General features: G+C 40.4%; 1 protein-coding gene across 1 annotated transcript; it reads right to left on the bottom strand.

Annotated features, from left to right (window-relative positions):
• Nucleotides 1–539: 539 nt before the first annotated feature.
• On the bottom strand, nucleotides 540–21,176 carry sult6b1 (sulfotransferase family, cytosolic, 6b, member 1). Its single transcript, XM_033612381.2, has 7 exons — nucleotides 20,813–21,176; nucleotides 12,438–12,553; nucleotides 10,125–10,214; nucleotides 7,155–7,278; nucleotides 5,304–5,398; nucleotides 4,912–5,068; nucleotides 540–1,746 (listed from the first exon to the last, which is right to left on the bottom strand). The coding sequence occupies exons 1-7, from the start codon at nucleotides 21,006–21,008 to the stop codon at nucleotides 1,619–1,621; spliced, it is 906 nt and encodes a 301-aa protein (XP_033468272.1). The 5' UTR covers nucleotides 21,009–21,176; the 3' UTR covers nucleotides 540–1,618.
• Nucleotides 21,177–21,677: the final 501 nt, after the last annotated feature.

The raw sequence follows: 21,677 nt of genomic DNA, 5'->3' as shown, positions 1-21,677 counted from the left end.
AGTACAGAAAAAGATATTAGATTTACAATTTATTTTTTTATTTAGATATTACAATTTACCATGTTATAATATATTATGTTAATATGTTACTGATTTTTGCATTATGTCCTGTATTGCATCATACAATATTACATCTCTATGTATATAGTAATATAAAGATGTAATATAAATATAATACAGAACACAATAAAAAACAATCATCATATCTTAGTTTAAAAAACTTAAACAAAATGTTTTACTGCATTGTATCATTATTGTGACTGTTCTTGTACAAACAGATCTTGTCTTGTGGTTTCACTACAGCAGCTCAGTGTGCTAACTGATTTAAGTTTCTGAGCTTTTTTTTTTTTTTACCATACTGAAACATTTATCACATTAAAACAAAATTGCTAGAAGTAAAACACCTAAATATAAACTGAATAAGGAGATTAAGAAAACAGAATATTCTACATACACAAGTCCCATGCAGCTTTTTTGACTGATAGGAGGCCCTTCCGAGTGCTGAGCAGCAAAGATAAAGTAATTTGAGATCAAATAAGTGATGTGAAGAAGAGTTTTATTTTTCTTCATGATCATGTACAGTGATGCATTCTATGTAATATACACACAGCACAAACAGTGATTATGCATGTTTATGATAGCCCATAATAATCTCATAACAGTATTGTTTCAAAGCCACAGTTTCAGAACCAGAGTGAAATCTGTGAACATGAGTTCTGATAGCTGCCAGTTTAAAGAGAATTCAAGTGCTTCGTAGTCAAATTAGGTGTTAAACATTGGTAAAGAAATCAATCTGGGACTTAACATTCATGTGTTTGTGAGAAAAATCTGACATCTGAGACTTTAGCTGCTAAACAATGCTGCGTTCAGGTGATATTTTGGGAGGAAAAAAATACCTATAACGTAAACAACTGAATCTGATAAACTCTGGTGTGGTTAAATACAAACCTGTACATGCCCAGAGCAAATAGCAACCAACTTGGCTGAATGTTAAAACCAGTTTGAGGGGCAGTAAGTAGAAAACACTGAGTCATCTGCAAACATAGAACACAAATCAGTTTTTCTCTGAACAAATTGTCTTTAATCAGGTTTGCTTCTACCACGTGTGTCTTCATGACAATTTTAGTTATTGAAAAATGGTTTACATTTATGATTTTAAGTACAATTACCTTGATTTTTTACTTAAGTACAGTACTTGAGTAAATGTACTTAGTTGGATTCCACCATTGCCATAAAGACTGGCAAAGGGGGGTGAACAGCTCACCTGGCTCTCTCCAGCACCTCTCATGATCACTTATTAACATTTTATATCTAATTTGTTTGATTTGCAAAAAAAAGTACAACAACTATTTCTTCACTTGGAGCTGCAGACACATATCAGATCTCCCAAATGTAAAACTATTCCTTTAAAGTTTTCTGTTGTAGAATTCGTACAGCAGCAAAAGTTCACAGGTTGGAGTAAATAACACAATAACCCATAATGCACTTGTTCCCTCCTGGTTCCCTCTCTTTCCTCAGTTTCTCCCTTCTTCTTGAGCCTGTGACAAAGAAACTTTTGACACCTCCTCTACCAAGCAGGTGCAGATGAATCTGTGCAGTGCTTCCCTCTCCTCCTCTCTTACTGACAGTACAGTTGGTAGTTGAGTTTGGCTCCCAGCCTGGTTCCCGCCAGGTGTTTGTTGAAGGCATCGTCCATCTCTTGGCTCTGTTCTGGTGTGAAGTGGTTCTTCCAGTCCCCGACCTCGCCTGCAGGGACAAAAATATGGCACAGTTAAACCCTGAAGATTGATATCAATCTCATGTCTTAAGCTATAATTCTGGCAGTTCAGGATAAAACTACCAGGGACTCTTCTTTCATGTACTCATGAATAAGATCTGACACTAGGTGTTATTTTAGCAGAAAATTACACCCAGAAGGCAAACAAACGAATCTGATACTCCCACTGAAACCTCACACTGTAGGTATTATATTTCTGTTTGAGTAACGATTAAACAAATATGACACAAAGCATGATTTATTGAGCTTTATAGGTGTTAGCCTTAGCAAGTCCCGACTCCAGCTTTGTACCCAACACATGAGATCGATATTCATCTTCACATCTCACTCTGAAAAAGAACAAATAAACAAATTTCCCAAAAGGCCAAACTGCATCTTTAAGGTCCCCTTTCTTGAATGATATTATTTAGTTTTCTATGACACAGACAAACCAGTGCAGACCAGGTAACCCTCCTCATGACAACAGCACTCCTCAGTAGCAGTGGCCCCCCAACAGGACAATACCCCGTGCCACACCACAAAAACGGCTCAGAGCATTGATCTGGCCTCCAAATTGCCCAGATCCCCATCTGATCAAACATTTGTAAGACATGCTGGTATCCCACCTCACAACCCACAGGACCTATAAGATCTGCGGCCAACGAACTGGTGCCAGACAACACAGGACAACCTCCAGAGGTCCTGTGTCCATGCCTTGACAGGTCAGAGCCAAATCAGTCCAAGGAGCACCCACCGTGCATCGGGGGTATCTCTCGGGTACCAGCACATCCCTCAAATGTTTGATCAGATTGGGATCTGGGGTATTTGGGAGCACAGTCGATACCTTGAGCTCCTTGTTCCATTCCTCGGGTAATTCCTGAGCAGTTTTTTTGGAGTGGGGGGGGGGTATTTGGTCTGCAACAGTGTTTGGGTGAGAGGAGCGTGTCAAGTAGCATCCACATGAATGCCAGGACAAAAGGTTTCCCAGGAGAAATATATATATATATATTTTCAATATATTGATTATTTAGTATTCTACTTTAATGTATGTAGCCTACAGCGTACCTAATTTTGAACTGAAATGACTGAATGTAATTCCTTTTTTTTCTTCTTTATTTTCTTTTTTTCTGTTTAACTTTCATATAAACATAAGCTTTGTATTTTATAATGTAAATTGATGAAATTGTGTGTTTTATATGTAATGTAGTGTAATATATTGTATGTAAGGTGTGGACCCCAGGAAGACTAGCTGATTGCCAAGGCATTCAGCTAATGGGGATCCTTAAAATAAACATAATAAACATAATAATAAACAATGGACTGTAACAAGATGATCAATGTTATTTACCTCACCCAGTCAATAGGAGCAGGAACCTTGGTTAAGAGCTGGAGATCCATAATAGGCAGGGTTGTATTCCAAGGAGACAGGTTTCATTTAAACACTGACGGGCTTACACGTGAAATGGGGGTTTTCCACCAGAAAGCCTGTCTCTGACATCCCCCGTTATATGGGACTTGGCCTTCAGTTTGCAGATGGTACTAGGGCTCATTCCAAATAATGCCGCAACTTGGTTTTACAGAATACCAGTTTGAAGTTGCCCTATCGCACAGGCCCTATCCAGATCATTGGAATGTGGCATGCCGATTCTTGGAGCAAACACCAACTGACCACTGCAGCAAGGCCCATGCTCACAGGTGCTGACAATCAGGTGCCTGACTGGGGGTACCAGAAGCTCAAAACAAGAGTCAATAGCAACAGCAAAAAAAAAAGCTGTTTGGCATTGGCGGAGAAGATTTGGCAAATTTTTCATGGGCGCAACCCACATACTCAGCTCTGCTGCTCATCCCACAAATGCATGTTCCTTACAAATGTGGCACCATTTAAAAGGGAAATAAACAGGCTTTCCAACCAGATGGGATTTATTACCAAGAGGCATTGTTACAACAAAGAAATAATCTACCAAACACAAATTTCCTTACTTTTTGTGCTTGTTTACATAAGGAGCATGTCCTCATTTGGAGATCACCATTATGCACCGCCATGTTTCTACAGTGGCCCAGAATGGCCTTTCATGTTTTTTCTTTGGCTGCATAGTTCGCAACCCTTCCACGACAAGCAGCATTGGAAAAATATTGATACTGATATTTATACTGGTTTAAATTACCCAGTTGGTTTGTTTTGGAGAGGAAGAGACCTCTGCAGATAATTCGGCTCTTGCTAAGCCTCCTGAATGTCGAGATCTTGAGTTATCAGAGAAAGAAGGTAAGCACAGATTAGCAGGTGCTGTGCTGGCGGCTCTTCTCAGAGCATCAGCCAAACACTAATTGTTTAACGTGAAACAGCTTTATTCAGTGTTTTCACCAGTTTAAATCACCTGGTCCATTTGTTTTGAAGAGGAAGAGACCTTTGATGAATTATTTTTAACAAAGAACACTGAAGGAATTCTAACCATGAGAAGTTTCAGCTGGTTGCAATCTGCAATCCTCACCACTAGATGCCTAGTCTGGAAATCCAGACCCAAATCTAGAAAGATTTAGGGTCTGGCCATGAGAAATGAAAATGGCCCAACTCGAGGGGCGGCACCAAGCATGCATTTGTAAATATCACTGCATGCAATTGGATAACACTACGGCCAATCAGAACAATACACAGGGTGATGTATAGGCCTACGCTTAGCTACCAGCGGATACTTGCCGTATCCGGTCGGCAAAACAGCAAAAAGGTCCTTCTTGCAAAGGAAAGATTCGAGCGCCGTCTTCTGTTCCTCTTTTAGAGAAAAAGCCAAGTCTAACTCGTTCACTGTAGCAGCCAAAGCCGTTTCAAACAACTGGTGTTCATCCGTAGCCATCTTGCAATGTTTACTGACTGATTCCGGTCACCGCAGCGCTGTCGTCATCTGTTTAGCTTGCCTCTGGCCCGCCTATATCAGATATACCGATGTGATTGGTGCAGCTCGGTTCCAAGGGCGTGGGTAATGAGCATCATTACTGATTGCCAGAGTGACTCGCTGAGCAAATTCAAATTGTGCTTTCGCGAGAACTCTGGATTTCCAGGGTACTAGATGCAACTAAATGCCCCTAAATCTTACACATTGGAAGTAAAAACAACACTCCTTAAAGATGTTTTCCTGTGGTGACAAAATGGTTTAAAGCACCTTTTCTGTAGATGACGTCTCCCATTTTACCAAGGGATTTGCCGGAGGTCTCCTTCATGGCACTGAAGGTGCTACCTTCTGAGATCTGCTGCACCTGAGCCTCCGTCAGGCTGAAGCCAAAGAAGGTGGAGATCTGACGGACGCCCTCAGTCAGGTTCTTAGGGACAGGGAACAGAATCAGAGCCATCAGACACTTCCACTAAACACTGACTGTGAGTGATTGTCTCTCTGCAACAAGTTTCATGTCTCCACAGGATGATTTTACATATAAACTGTTGGAACAAGTGATTTTTGAAAATATCATATACCAATTATTAACAGTAATGATCTTGCACATTTTTAAAGCCACCACCTTCTGTCAGATGCAATGTAACAAGCACTGTGTGATCCACCTGTTTTAAGTCTTCATAGGTGACAATCATGACGTTGGGGTCGTCCATCTTCTTCTCCCAGGCCACAGCGTGATCGAAGTAAGACCCCCAGGGAACTACACACACACGCACACACACACACACAAATGACAACAAACTGATCATCCTCACTGATTTTGTGATTACATGTAACTTTTCGCAGAAACGTGGTTCATGCTGTGAAAACTGTTGCGGTTAGGTTTAGGCGTCAAAACTACTTTAGATTTAGAAAAAACATAATGTTTCAGGTTAAAATAAGTAAGTAACGTCAGTGTGCGACAATCGTGCGTTAATTGTTTAATGTTACATTAAAACAACGTTTACTTACATAACATCTGTAATTGAGTATTTTTGCACTACACTGTGATACTTTTACATCATAAATAGACTTGAAATACTTGCAAACATCATGCTATCGGCCTACGTACTGATAGATTGCCCTCCTTTGCCCCGAGAAGGCGTGAGAAGCATCTTAACACACATTGTATGAGTGTCATGATGTAGTGCCCAGTGTCTCTTTACCCCACTTGGATTCAAATGCATCCAACATTTCCACAGTGACTCTGCTGAGTCGGCTGAACACACTGTTTATTAGTCCATAAACAAAGGATCATAAAGTCAGGCTGTGAGAGTATGTGCAATACAACACTCAATCTATAACCTGCATGAACCACATCACCTGAGGTTGGTAAAGCTGTTTGAGGGTTTAGACTGTGTTTTTTTTAAGTTGGAAAGTGAGGCCAAAATCAAATCTTCACTTCTCTGGTGTAAAACTGGTTGTGGCAAATATATAAATGCTGTTGCGCGCGCGCACACACACACACACACACACACACACACACACAGACATCTTGCTCTTTGAATTACCTTTCCTGAGATTTGTTTTCTTGTCCCTGATGTTGTTCTAAGGTTCTTGAGAAGTTGTTCTTTGTGTTCCTGGAGAGCTTGGGTTGTGCACCCGTTGCTAAACTGGAACACCTTTAGCTACACATTTTTTTCTTTAAAAAAATAAATAAATAAAATAAATAACATCATGTTCTTTGGTCAGTTGTTGTTGCCCTATAGTCGCTTAATACTAAATGCTTTGATAAATAAATCAGAGGACAAGGGCTGATAAGTTCTCATTTTCAACCTATAGCCAAAATTTTATTATCATTATGGGTAGGATATATATTTTTATTTTATTAAAATTATTTTTATTTTATTATTATTATTATCACAATTTTCATTATCGTCTTTCTTTGAAATCTAGGGTCAATACTAAAACTCTCACAAAGTGGCGCAAACGATAGGTGGAATTTTTTTTGCATAAGTTTGAGTAAAAAGTTACATAACAAGTTGCACAGGTTCTTTGAATGTATTCAAACTTTTGAATAATTTGAAATATAGAAAATATAAGCCGGTCCAACTTTTATAGTAAGGTTGGCTTTACTGATGTTGGTCAAAATGTTGTTTAATGTCTGGAGTTTCATGTTGCTGTAAGTCAAAGAAAATAATTAAATTAAAAAAATGAGCATTTTTTTCAGCCACATGTTACAGGATAACTATGAGTTTACAGAGGCGTTTTAAGGTAAAGTTTAATGAGTGTCGCAGCACGTTTTAACCACAGCAGCAATTCAGAATTTTATGCATGAGACTACTTAAAAAACACACAATGAAGAGATAAAGGGGAACAAAAGCAATTACAATGAAATAAAATAGTCAAAATGATGACTTGAGCCCTGCAGGCCTCTTTGGTAACCCATCATCAACAGTGGAGTCATGATGACATTGTGCTAACCTGGAAGTGGGCAGTGTGTGTGTGTGTGTGTGTGTGTGTGTGTGTTCTCTCACTGTCTCCACTCATGAAGCTGGAGAAGAAGGACTCCCAGGACACGGCTGGGAGGACCTGGTTGTTGTTGCAGAAATGATAGTAGGAGACCAAAGTGTCTTTGGGGTTCCTGAAGATCACCAGCATCTGAACAACACATAACACGATAAATTAAATCATAACACCATAATACAGAAAATAATTTAAAATCATGAGAATTAAAACAGAAGAAATTAGTTTTTATGTCTCATAAACTGCACTGTAAATGTCATTACACAATCCAAATATATTCAGAATTTATTTTATCACAAGCATGGATGGATTTCTGAACGAGCCTACCAGGCACAGGCCCTAGGGGCCCAAAGTGTCAGAGGGCCCCCTATCGTTCCAGCCCATTCTCATGCAAAAGTTGTCAAATACTGCTGCTTTGCCAAGGGTTTTGGTGTCGGACACCTGATGCCAAAAGCCACCATTTGCGTCAGTATGTAACACAGCTGGACGTAACCTTTCCTGTTGTTATGATACGCCACCAGTCGGCCGGACAGCACCTGTCGCGGCAGTATGATACACCACTGGACAGCATTAGGTTTCAGTGCTGCCAGTAGTAGCAAGTCGTAGTGCAAAGTCCCTATAGGGTGGGTGGGAGAGGAGAGGTGATGTATGGATCCAACAAAGCCTGGACTTTCACTCAGGAGCCCAGAGTTTGCTTCCCGAATGCTACACCAAGATGTTTTTTTCGAAACCTAACCACGTGCTTTTGTTGCTAAAACATAACTTGCCTTTGTTGATGTCCCAGGGTTGGCGACCTGGGATGAGAATGTGTTCAGCCATCATCTACAAAATGTCACTCAAATTGATACGAACCAACCATGAAGAGACTGAAGATGACCACAAAAACACAAAGACACACAAAATAATGACAAAAAAGACACTAATTTAATTCAAGGGACTCGAAATAACACGAAGAGATGCAAAACTACCACAAGGAGACAGAAAAATATGCATAATGACTAGAAAAGCCATGCTAAACAAAAGAAAATGCAAAACCACCACCATGTCTGTGTGTCTGGCTTGTATGTAGGAAAAGTGGTGAGGCTTTTTGCATGTCTGTGCCCAGGGGCCCATTGTCTCATAATCCAGCCATACTCATGAGGATAACACGAGGAAGAGTTACATTTTAAAGGCCACCTACAGTCAGGTCCATAATTATTTGGACAATGATACAGTTGTCATCATTTTGGCTCTGTACACCACCACAATGGGTTTTAAATGAAACAATGAATACCTGCTTAAAATGCAGACTCTCAGCTTTCATTTAAGGCTTTTTTTCAAAAATGTAGCATGAACCGTGTAGGAATTACAACCATTTCTTCACACAGTCCCCCGACTTTAAGGGCTCATAAGTATTTGGACAAACTAACATAATCATCAATTAAACAGTCAGTTTTAATACTTGGTTGCAAATCCTTTACAGTCAATGACTGCCTGAAGTGTTGGACACATAGGCATCATCAGATGCTGGGTTTCTTCCCTGGTGATGCTCTGCCAGCCCTTTACTGCAGCCGTCTGCACTTCCTGCTTGTGTTTTGGGTGTTTTGCCCTCAGTTTTGGCTTCAGCAAGAGAAACGCATGCTCAATTGGATTCAGGTCAGATGATATGACTTGGCCATTGCAGAACATTCCACTTCTTTGCCTTAAAAATGTCTTTGGTTGCTTTTGCAGTATGCTTCAGGTCAATGTCCATCTGCACTGTGAAGCATCATCCAATGAGTTTTGAAGCATTTGGTTGAATCTGAGCCGATAATGTAGCCCCAAACACTTCAGCTTTCATCCTGCTGCTCTTGTCAGCAGTCACATCATCAATAAATACAAGAGAACCAGTTCCACTGGCAGCCATACATGGCCATGACATAACAGTACCTCCACCATGCTTCACTGATGAGGTGGTGTGCTTTGGATCATGAGCAGTTCCTTCCTTTCTTCCTTCTCTTGTCTTCCCATCATTCTGGTAGTTGATCTTTGTTTTATCTGTCTATAGTATGCTGTTCCACAACTGTACAGGCTTTTTAGATGGTTTTTGACAAACTCTAATCTGGCCTTCCATTTTTAAGGCTAACCAATGGTTTGCATCTTGTGATAAACCCTCTGTATTTATTCTAGTGAAGTCTTGTCTTGCTTACAAGAGCAGCAGGATGAAAGCTGAAGTGTTTGGGGCTACATTATCTGCTCAGATTCAACTAAATGCATCAAAACTCATTGGACGATGCTTCACAGTGCAGATGGACATTGACCTGAAGCATATTGCAAAAGCAACCAAAGACATTTTTAAGGCAAAGAAGTGGAATGTTCTGCAATGGCCAAGTCATATCATCTGACCTGAATCCAATTGAGCATGCGTTTCTCTTGCTGAAGCCAAAACTGAGGGCAAAACACCCAAAACACAAGCAGGAAGTGCAGACGGCTGCAGTAAAGGGCTGGCAGAGCATCACCAGGGAAGAAACCCAGCATCTGATGATGCCTATGTGTCCAACACTTCAGGCAGTCATTGACTGTAAAGGATTTGCAACCAAGTATTAAAACTGACTGTTTAATTGATGATTATGTTAGTTTGTCCAAATACTTATGAGCCCTTAAAGTCGGGGGACTGTGTGAAGAAATGGTTGTAATTCCTACACGGTTCATACTACATTTTTGAAAAAAGCCTTAAATGAAAGCTGAGAGTCTGCACTTTAAGCAGGTATTCATTGTTTCATTTAAAACCCATTGTGGTGGTGTACAGAGCCAAAATGACGACAACTGTATCATTGTCCAAATAATTATGGACCTGACTGTATGTTGTCCATCTCGTCTTTATTTTTATTCAGATTCAAACTAGCTTTGTTTCCCATTTGAGGACTTAAGAGACACATTTCCTTTCCTGTTGTCTACTGAAACAGATATGATCTATTTGTTCTCTGAGTTGGAGATGTTGTTGCAGACGTTTTGAAACTTACTTTAGTTTTCTTTGCGTAGAAGGAAGCGGGTATGTTGTCAGGAGGCATGTGAGTCCCCAGAAACCTCGGAGAAGGAGTCTCTTCCAGGATCTGAGGGGAGAGCAGGAGAGGGGAGATATGCTTTTATGTGAAGTTATTCAGCATTAGACACTACAGTATACCACCAGAATGAGATTTGTATCATATGTTAGTTCCCTCCAGAAACTGACTCTCCAGACTGGTTTCTGATCTATGGTAAAGGTTTGGTTAAGTCTAGGGAACTAAAACTACTTTGTTAAAGAAGTATTTCACAGCGGGAAAGACGGATTTTTAATAAAAGTACTGTGTCTATGCTGTAGAAAGATGCAAATACTTTTGAAATTGGCGCTACAGAACCAGAGAAAACAGAGAAGAGGAAGGAGAAGACCTACGACTACCAGAATGCACTACGCTGAATCAGACCAATAAATAAAGGGTTGCAGTGGTATACTGCTTTCAAGGTATACCATGATATGAAAACTGACAATTATCACACTGTGTACATTTGTTTATCTATAATAATGAAAGAAAAAACTGGACGAAAATTTTCACCTTTTTTTTATTTTATTCACCATTGTTTTCAAAAGGGAGACTTTTTATACATACCTTCATTAAAAAATGGTTTCAACTCAAGTTTGTTTGCCCCCTAAGTGCAGTTCATTTGAGCAGGTGTGAACACAGCAATCACACTCAGGTGTGCACCAAAACAACCAGACTGAGACCTTCTTGAAGAGGTGGTCTCGGTCCGGTTACAAATGAACTCTGGTGCAGTTTGTTTGTGGTGAGAACGTGTTCCGACCTGGATCTGAACCAACTGCAGTCACATGACACATTGTTTGGGTTAAACATGAGCATGTTACAGTCCTGGAGGATTATTAATGTGCACCTCCTCCTGTACTGCCTTAATATGCACATTCAGCACATCCAATGCATCAAAACATTGTTTTCTAGTTGGAGCCGCGCCTCGTTTTCAAACTGTATGGTTTGACTAAAATGAACAATGACAGCAATATAGTCCACGATGAGCAGCGCTAAAATCAACCTGTGTAGTTGTCCCTCCATTGTGACATTAGAAAGTGTCACATTTATCTTGCAAGTGTACCCTTCTTTAACGTTTGGTTTACTTCCTGGATTTTTCCCACATGGAAATTCTGACCAATCAAGAGCAGCTTTCTCACACAAGGCATTTGATCTGGTCTGCTTGTAAATGCTGCCGTGAGAACACGAACCAACTCTAGGTCTGACAGAGCAAGAATAATTCTGTACTACCATGATACCATGAATCCGCAGTATTTTCTGAGACTAGTGGGAATGATCTTCTCACTGAACTCTCACTATAAAGAGAATATACGTACTTTCCAAGATATTCCTTTACTGTCTCCCTGCCCTGTTCTTTCTCAGGATTTTAACACTGCAGAGTTCTACACATGATTAATTAGACAACAGCAAACTATTCACACACACATAATTACACACACCAAACCATGTGTTCCGGATTAAACAGTTGAAACAAACCCATCAATGAGACTTCCAAGAATCCCTTTAAACACAAAGAACATCTGCATTTCTGTTTAATGCCTTTATTTAGAGGATGTAAGAATGTGTTTTCTGATCACAGATCAGCCATCTGCCGCCGATTAACGTCATCATCCTGTCTTTTAGGCTAAAATGTCCCGACAAGCTCAGATTGCAGTGACAAACCGCAGAACTCTGTTTGACTTTTGAGCTCCAACAGAACGACTCCCTAAAACATCAGTTTACTTGATGAGGTTTGGTTTCTGGTCAAGTTTATAAGGATGGATTGCAACATTCAACCAACGCACTATGAGTATGAATGACGAACGCAGGAACACACAAGAACAAAACTGCTGTTTCACATGAGGAGCTTTGAGTTGTAGTTTTTGAATAGCTGTGAGCCCCCCTAACAAAATCCATTCATCACCATTGTGATTGAATGAAGGCAGAGGACATCTACAAATAAGTTAACAGAGGCTGAAAAGGGCTGCAGAGTTTGTGATAATTCTCTTTGGGTTCATCATAACTATCGACAACTCCTTCCGGTTAACACATCATCACTATATCAAACTAGTAAAGCTTTAACCTGCTGTTGCAGTTATCACTGACAGTCCTGTGTTACACAACAGCTGCTGATAGTGACTCGACAAAAACCATTGACACACATAAACACAGGCTTTATCTTCATCTGTCTGTCTGCATGGTAACCTAAACAGGATCTGCCTGCACACACACATACATACACAACACACACACACACACATCAGGGGAGTAGCCTACCTTCACAACATCCGGTCCAAAAAACTCGATCAACGGTGGCATCTTGGATTGTATTTGAGGCGTGCCTGCGACCGCTGCCATGATTTTCCTCACCACCCCCACCATCCAGTTAAAACCTGCACACACACACACACGTAATGTTGTAGTCAAGTATTGTTTAATCACACTCCATTTTAACCTCTGGTCAAGACAGCAACACCCAAACATAATCACTGTATAAGAGAACTTGTTTCAGGTTTCAATATTTCACAACAGTTGACAGTGAAGCAAGCAGATATAAAATATACTGAACATGTGATCCTGTCATACACTGTAAAAAGATTTTAATTTTGTACCTACTTGAGAAAAATTTAAATAAGCAATACTTTTATCATCGTAAAGCAACTAATTTCAAAGTTGTTGAATACCAGCGCTTGGGCAGTGGCTTCCATGTGGGACACTGACGGAAAAAGCTGTCCTTACATGTCAGCATGACAAGCTGCCGAGGTGCCATCAGTGCGCACCGGCACCTGATGGTGTCAGGGAGAAACACGGCGGAAATCAACATAAGTTAAGGGGGTGAAAAGTCAGAGTAGGAGAGTAGGAGAGTCCAGTCACCAAATTTCACCCAGGAGGCCGGTGTTCGCTTCCTGTATGAATGTAAAGCCAAACACTGTTGTATTCTTCTCAACCTAACCACTTGCTTTTGGTGCTTAATTAAACCTACCCATGTGCATGTATTGGCAAGTTCAAATGATGTTTATTTGAATAGAGTCTCATGGGTTTGACGGTAGCAATTATGGGTACGTTTCTGGTTCAACAAAAGGATCTACCCTTCAACGAAAAGGTCTGCCTCTGTCAGGGTCCTTTCCATAATGTTGTCATTTTTAATATCAGTTTTTGAGCCTGACAGTGTCAAAAACAAAAACATTCAGAGTGGCTAAATTGCAACCTGGCCGCTGCTCTCATTTATTCCTGGACAAAGTTCAAAATTGTTGGTCCCATTAGTCACTTAGACATAAAACCATGGGCTCAGCCAAAGTTACCCCTGAAGAGGCACTTTGCTGTTCTTTTCACTTTGGGTGCGTTCCGAAATCCAAACTGACGCTGTACACTACGATGACTGAGTCATACATAGCACGTTTTATTTTTATGAGTTAATGGTTAACTGAAAATGGATGAAAGAAAAACTTTCCTTCGCCAGCTTCACAATACGAACACTCCCTTGTTCCTAACTCACATGTGACTAAACTAACCAATCAGAAGTGAGGAGGGCTCAGTTAGATGTCATTTGATTTCTCTTTATCGTCAGAAAACCATTTGATATTTGTCTTGCGACCCAGGACGTCAACTGTTTTACAGAAAAACCCATTGATACAAGGCAAACCAAACAACAAAATCATGCACTCATTGGTTCCTCTCGGTCGTCAAAGCACCGTTGCAGGATGTTTGTTTGTTGTCTGTCTGTAACTTATGTTGCTGCCTGTCTTGGCCAGGACACTCTTGAAAATTAGATTTTTAATCGAAGAAGGTTTTTCTGGTTAAATAAAGGTTAACAAACAACACATAAAAACTTCAGTTTTTGACCCAGGCCACTTAGAAGCCACACTCTGAGTTGTTAGGTTGACAGACTGAGGAACAAATGAGTTCCTTAACCTGTTCAGTCGAGCCTGTTGGACTTTATATCTTCTGTTTGATGGCAACAGCTGATACTCTCCAAATAACCTGTGAGAGGGTCAGACAAAACATAGAAGCAGTCTAGCAGGTCTACTTACCATCGTAATTCTCAGCTCTTTGTCTGTCAGTCAGATTTAATTGTCTCTTTCATATTGACTGAGGTAAATGTGAGGAAAACCACGGATTCAGCAGATTATTGTAACTGTTTTAAAGTCACTGAAGGAAGTATTTAAGCGTGCAAACTGTGCAACCATTCATGTGTAAGATAACTCACCATTAACCTAACTTCTGAATCTTACTGTAACACCTGTACACACACCTGTACACTTACACGTATATCACGGACTCTGCAGCTGCTGCATGTCGTGTCTTTCATCTGTTTCACTTCCTCTTCTACTCTTTCTTTTTGGCAGCGAGCCGGTGTGTTACTCTCCACTATGAGGATAAACCTGTTCCCCTGATGGATCCTATTTTTACATAATAGCTCTGCAGCACGCGAGGGTTTATGGGCTGCTTATTACCTGTCACGTAAAAGTGTTTTATCATGTGATGACTAAAAGCATTTCCTCTGAGATTTGCAGCAGCTCCATGCAGTGTATTTATGTGTAATTCTCACATCATCATTTATAGTCGGAAGGCCTCTCACTTTTAGCTTTTACTGCCCAGGGTTTTTTGTTTTTGCACGGCCAATTTTTATTTATATGTATTTATTTTTATTTTTATTTTTTCATTTATTAAATAATTAATTTATTTACTTATTTATTTATTGTGGTGCCAAATTAAATGTGTTGTTCTGGTGTACACTGTGGAAAATGTTTCAACAGTCTAAACGAGTAGAGTAAAAGACATCTGATGCGACTTGTGGCTCCATGTCAGGTCTCTTAAAATGCAACCAGGGTTCTGATTACAAAATTCTCACTCCCATTCATTCTTTTTTTTTGGTCCAGGTTTAATTCAGTCTCTGAGATTGCTGGGTATAGGACACTTTGAAGATAGTCAAGCTAAAGAAGTTTAAAGAAAAAGAAGTGGTGCTATTATTTTCTGTGTAATTGGATCTCCCTTGAAAATGACACCTGGCTACTAATGTGGAGAGAAGGGAAACAGAAAAACAATTTGGGAGCCATGTCGTGCAACACAGACAGAAACCAGTGAAAACACAGACTGTAAATATGAGAGAGTGGAGGTGAAGGTTAGGTTAATCCTCCTCTATCTTCCTCCATACATCACCGAGATGTCAGGAAGTCATTATCTGTGTCAGTCAAATGCTGGTTTAACAGCCCGCAACATCAAAAGGTCTCATTCAGCTCTTAAAACTGAGGCTCCCGGGGCGTTGGCGGCTTAGTGGTAGAGCAGGCGCCCCATGTACAAGGCTGTTGCCGCAGCGGCCCAGATTCGACTCCAGCCTGTGGCCCTTTGCTGCATGTCATCCCCCCTCTCTCTCTCTCTCCCTTTCACACTTGTCTGTCCTATCGATTAAAGGTCAAAACACCCCAAAAAATATCTTTAAAAAAATAAATAAACAAATAACTGAGGCTCCCATTGGCTATACTGATGGAGGTACAGTCACACACATGCTGATCAATAGCTCTGTTATCCTCATGCGGGCCCTGGGCCAAGTGAGGGCCCTACACACGGAGATGTGCGTGTGTGATCTAACATTCCTCTGAAGGCGATAAACTCGTCTGTCGTCCTATCGTTGCTCCACCAGCGATCTGGCGTGCAAAGAGCTTTTCAAAAGTAAACTCAAACCCCAAAAGGACATGTCACATTCCTCAAACGCACGGCAGCAACAGCGGGAGTGTCACGCTTTTCTTGTTCTGAAGAAACAGCACTGAGCGCTTTTAAAGCTGCTGTGACATGGTGTGATTAAATAATAAACAATATTCACTCAGGTACTGGGGCAAATCTTTGCAATGCACTACCCAGAATTCCTGGAAAATGATGGAAATGAAGTGGTCATCGAAAGGTTAAAGGGCTCATATGATGCTGTGAAGGAGGCATTTTTGAATTCAGTGTTAAATGAATAAAAACTTTTCATTACTTATTGTATGTTTGAAGATTTCCCAACTCCAGCACCAACATTTAACTCCAGAAAAATGAGAATTAAAGACATTTTACTTGTTTTAATTCTCACCTGCTTTGATGTTTTTAACTAGTCACCGCTCAAGAATATTGATACTTCTTTATCTGGCAAAATCTCGAATTATATTCAGTGATAACATTTCATTTTGAAACTATTATATGGTTAAAGAAACAGTTTGACATTCTGGGAAATTCACTTGTTTGCTCTCTCTGTTGCTGAGAATTACGATGGCAAATACGAAGCAACAGCCAGCAGCCAGTTAGCTTAGCTTAGCATAAAGACTGAAACAGCTAGTCTGGCTCTGATAATACGATCCTGTAACTCAGCAATCAAACACATGATATGTGGAAATGTGGCGGGCTGTTTCTTGGCAGTGATTTTACAGAGAACTTCAGTGCGAGTAAGATTAGTCTCTCTGTAATTCTGTACAGAAAGGACTCTCTGCTGCGGGGGCTGGCATCAGTCATGAGGTTTGGATTCGGCCATTGTGAACATATTTACAGGGCTGGCGTTTGCCAACCTTTTTTTTGCTGTGTCATTCTGTATCTCTAAGCCTACTTGCAACTCTTTATCTGCAGCCGACTCCTTGTTTTATTATTTTAGTGTGTGTTGAACTCCCTTGATGGGCCAGTTATAAAAAAATAAATAAAATGAAAGTGAGGAAAGCCTGAAAAACACATTTTTTTTTTTAATTTAACCCATATTTAACTGGGTAAGTCACAAAAAATACACAATACAATGTAGAAATATAAGAACACCTTTGCACAATGACAAGACCCAACTGACTTTAAAATCAGACAGAGAGACCAGTTCATATTGATTCAAACGTTTTGAAGGTTATTCCAAGTGAGAGGAGCAGAGCACATCAAAGCTTTCTTCCCCTGCTCAGTCCGTGCACTGGGAACAGTCAACAACACTAAGTCTTGAGATCTCAGACTGAAGCTATGGTCAGATCTCTGGTCAATTAAAGTACAAATGTACAAATGGAGTTAACCCAGTATGGCTTTATAAATGAACAAATACCAGTGACTGAGCCTACGGAAGGTCAAAGATGGCTGTAGCTATAAAAAAAAAAAAAATTCAAAGTAAAAAGCAACTTAGTGTAACTTTCCTTCCCAACCATCTATCAAGCCGTTAGTCTGAACGTGTGACATCTTGTCAGGGTCCAAACCTGTTAGGCTGGTAACCAAGTGTCCAGATTTATGACACTTGTTTTGGCTTTTAACTGATAGACAGATAGTAGGGGGGGGGGGGCGCACACTCTACCAGGTGAGCTACCACGGTGCCTTCACTGCATTGTTGCATGTGAATAGAGTATTTTCCAGCTGCTGAATCTCTTAGGTGTCTGTAGGCCCGTTTCCACTGAAGAAGTTCCTGGTACTATTTGGGGGGCAGGAACTACTACAGGAACGTCCTCTCGCTCGGCCCTCTCAACTGCCGTGTCTCCACTGAGAGAGCGGAGTAGGAGGAAGGTTCCTGTAAAGTTACGGGCTCTGGATGTGACGTAATCGTTGCGTGACCATTTACCGGGGTGACATAGGGATGCCGTTAGCTGATAGCCCTTAGCGGTGTCTGTAATAACTCACTAAATGGCCCGTGAAAAAAAAAAATTCCAGCGGATGTCTTAGTTACAACATGATTGAGCTAACTGGAGTAGTTTCATGTTGTATCCGACAACGGGAGGCTTTTAACAGATGACGTCCTGATGTTAGCTTTGCTGCTGCTGTTAGCTGTCCCTGTCAGCTGCAGCCACTACTGATGCTTTCTAGACATTGTGATTTCCCAAAACTGAATAAATACCACACATAGCAACACCAAACTGCTTTGCTAGCTCAATCATGTTGTAACTAAGATATCCGCTGGAAAAAATATTTTTTTCACGGGCCATTTAGTGAGTTTTTTTTACATGGCGGAGGAAGCTATATGACCGAGCTAATCCTCGTCTGCTGAGTTTTAAAAATGCCGGCTATTTTGTTGCTTTCTGTTGACATCACATCCCTCCTTGAGTATATCCAATCAGCACCAAGTAATCCCCAAGCCCCAGCCGGGAGTCTTTCGGGGCCGTTCTGAGTACCTACTCCGAGGCAGGGACTTGTTTAGCCCCCGTAAAAGTTCCAGAACTCTGTCCTTCGGGGGTGGTTCCTGCGGTGGAGACATGCACCAACGGCCCCGGCCCCGTAAAATTACCCCGAAGTTCCTGTGGTGGAAACGGGCCTTGTGTGTCCTTGAATGCACCAACATCCAAGAGTTTCCAAAAACATTTCCTGTTGTGCACTTTCTCCGGTTCTTTAGCTCTCATGGTGGTCACTTGTTTGTTGATTAATACGGTTCATTGCTGATTAATTATTTATTTGTAAGATTAATTGCAAACCTCAGTTAAAAGTTTCCATTAACAGACTTGTTGTAGGGTTACACGTTACTGAGGGTTTCCTGAACAGTCTGCCACAAAACAAAAATGTAACTTTGAAATACAAAGTCAGTTTTTAAGTTGATTTTTACAGAAATGAACCAAAGCAAACGGCTGCCTGGAGGGAAGGAAATCAGTCTAAACACTTAGCTCACAGTCAGTGAGTTTACATGGACATGAATTACCCAATTATAGGTGTTTGGAGAAGTAGAGTAGTTTATGTGGTTAAGCACTCCGAAAGAAACTAGGATGTATATGGGGAACATGAATAACCTGCTGTCTCTGTGCTCATGTGAACACCATATCCCGAATATGATCAGAACCAGAATGAGCCTCACAAATGGGTTATTCATGTCCATGTAATCACATTCTGCTTTGTTTCCTGCATCTTACAACCTCCCTTTTTTTCCTTTTTCTACTCTTTCTTGTGCAGATGTTTGAGGGCAGCGATGATTGCGGTATGTGCAACAGCTCAACAGGAAATCAGAAACAAACAGAAAGACTTCTCCCTCCTAATCACTGCAGTCTATGCAGTGGAACACAAGATGCCTCCTTCTGCACATCACAATACTTCATGGTTAATTTTCTTGATGGAAAAAAAAATGATATCTATATCTTATCTCTGCATTTACAGTTATATATCACTCCTGTTTTGATTCTGTTGTGGCAACCTCACTCTGCCATGCGACTCCCACTAAAACAACAAAGTGACGCTCTTACATTTCTGCTTGTGCACAGATTAAACAAACATAACATGATATAACATGCTCATCAGTGAGCTTTAGAGGTGTTACGGCGTGTGCTTTCAAACTCTGGACAGAGCCCAAAATGATCTAGTCTTTTAAAGGCTCGTTTATGAAGAATCAGTCATAAGGAAACAACTGTTTTTCAGCTCTCATGGTGGTCACCTGTGTGTGTGTTAATTTCTATGATTAATTGCAAACCTCAGTTAAATATTTAAATCAGCAGACTTGTTGCGTAGTTACATATTACTGATTAAGGGGGTTGAACAACTTTGATTTTGATACCAAACTTTTTCATGTGAATCCCAATCATATACCATGTGGGAAAGACTGCAGAGAGAAAAAATAACATTAAAATTTGGATTCTTGTTTTACAGTAAGCAGGCACATTTGCAGAACTAGGAGATTTATCAATATGTCAGAATTTTACCCAGAACAGTCACTTTTTAATGTTAAATATACTATATATAAGACTTTATTGGATTGATTGGTGATTTACTTCAGTTTAATTCTGCATTCTAATCTTAAGATTTACACTTACATTTCAAGCATTTGTTCATAATACCTTTGCACTACATGTCAGATGGAAATATTCTTACTGCACTACATTTATTAAATAGCTTCAATTACCTTGCAAACTGAGATTGGTAATGACTGATGATGTGATTTATTATTATGGTTTAAGATATTATAAGACTTTATTGATGTGGAAAGCAGTAGTAAAGTAATTAAAATGAGCTCCACGTTTACCAGCTGCAACATTTAACATTAAAGTGATGAACACATTTGTGAATGGGCCAACTGGACAAGGGCCCAAAGTGCCAGAAGGGAGCTCTTTGGCCTTCTCCTGCAAAATGTCACTCAAATTAACACAGACTCACCAGGAAGAGACACAAAAAGACAACAAAGAGATGCAAAGGAACTGCAAAGAGACACAAAATGACCAAAAAAAGAGACAAAATTATCTAAAAAAAAAAGACTACAAAGAAACCATAAAGACAGACAAACCAAAACAAACAAACAAACAACAACAACAAAAGCAGATAGGGCAAAATAGCACAAAGTCTTTGTCTTGCTCCTGTTTGGGAGGCATATCAGTGCCTGTGGGCTCACTGTCTCATCATCCAGCCATGAGTACTTCTACTTTTGGTACCTTAAACATATTCTAATGCTGCTGTACTTTGACTTAAAGAAGATTTTGAATGCAGGACTTTGACTTGAAAGAAAGTGTTTCTACACTGTGTTATTACTACTTTTATTTCAGTGAAATATCTGACTGCTTCTTTCACCACTGCTAAGAAAAAGCTTTACTGTCACCAATGTTAAAATCATTGACATTTCAAGCAATCAGTGGAGGGGCGGTCAAAGGTCAGAGGTCACAACAGATTAAAGGTCCCTTTAATGACCCTTTAAAAACTTTATTAGTCACTTAAACAAATGTAATATGTGACCTGAAGGCTGTTGTAACTGAGTCACAATCACTCACCACATTTGGGATAAGCCACCAGCATGATGTCATCCTCCCTGGCGGTGATGTCCTTCAGAGTCTTTAAATTATCCTCATGGCACATGAGGCGCGGGTACAGCACCCCGTTGTATCTGTACAGCTTCTCCTCCTCCTTCATCTCCTTTGCCCTCTGCATCCTGTCCTGCACATAGGTCTGGAAGGTTTTGGGGTCCATTTCCTACAGCGTGGCTACACAGATCAGAAGCTCCTAGAAAAATAATTATAAAGTATACAGCACACAAAAGTGTAGGGGTAAAAGAGAATCTGCTGTCTGTGCAGCTGAGCGTCCACTGCTGCCCTGATAGCGAACGAGTGAGCACTGAGAAAGAGAAAAACACAGACGGGGTGTGTGCATGTGTAGTAAAAGGGGGAGGCTCCAGGCACCTCCTCCTTTTACGACACATGCACACACACACATAGGAAAATATGTGTGTTTGTGGCAGTGTGACTGTGGGAGATGCCTGGACAGTGTTCGCCAGATGGGAGGTGCATGCTGACAGACTGTCTGCAGACCCCTGGTCTCACTCTCTCCTACATACACACACACAGAATTATGTTCACTAAAGACCAGTTCTAACCAGTTTTTCACTTTCTACTTGTGTTGCCAATCAGCCCCCCAGAATCTCTTAAGCAGTCAAGGAAAACCCCTACCGCAAAAAAAGTTCAGATATGACTTAAGACAGGAAAGTTCTTGAGGGGAACTTTTTACTTCCTCAGACAATTTGGGAGTGTCTTCGAAACAAAAAAATAAACTGAAAAATGATTTTTGTTACTCAGTTTCTGCAAGTCTTCCTGTTGTGTAAGTGTGTGCTTTTGTAGTATTTAAAGAACAAAAAAAAGTTCA

The sequence above is a fragment of the Epinephelus lanceolatus genome, chromosome 17 (genome assembly GCF_041903045.1).
Source record: "Epinephelus lanceolatus isolate andai-2023 chromosome 17, ASM4190304v1, whole genome shotgun sequence".
NCBI classification, from domain to species: domain Eukaryota; kingdom Metazoa; phylum Chordata; class Actinopteri; order Perciformes; family Serranidae; genus Epinephelus; species Epinephelus lanceolatus.
This window is presented reverse-complemented; position numbering and strand designations above follow the sequence as displayed.

Excerpts from the sequence above, each read along its gene's own strand:
- sult6b1 (XM_033612381.2), bottom strand. The coding sequence starts at position 21,008 with ATGGACCCCAAAACCTTCCAGACCTATGTGCAGGACAGGATGCAGAGG. Across the intron at positions 12,554-20,812 it reads GGTGGCTTATCCCAAATGTG|GTTTTAACTGGATGGTGGGG; the intron begins GTGAGTGATTGT and ends GTGTGTGTGCAG. Across the intron at positions 1,747-4,911 it reads AGACGTCATCTACAGAAAAG|GCGAGGTCGGGGACTGGAAG; the intron begins GTGCTTTAAACC and ends TTGTCCCTGCAG.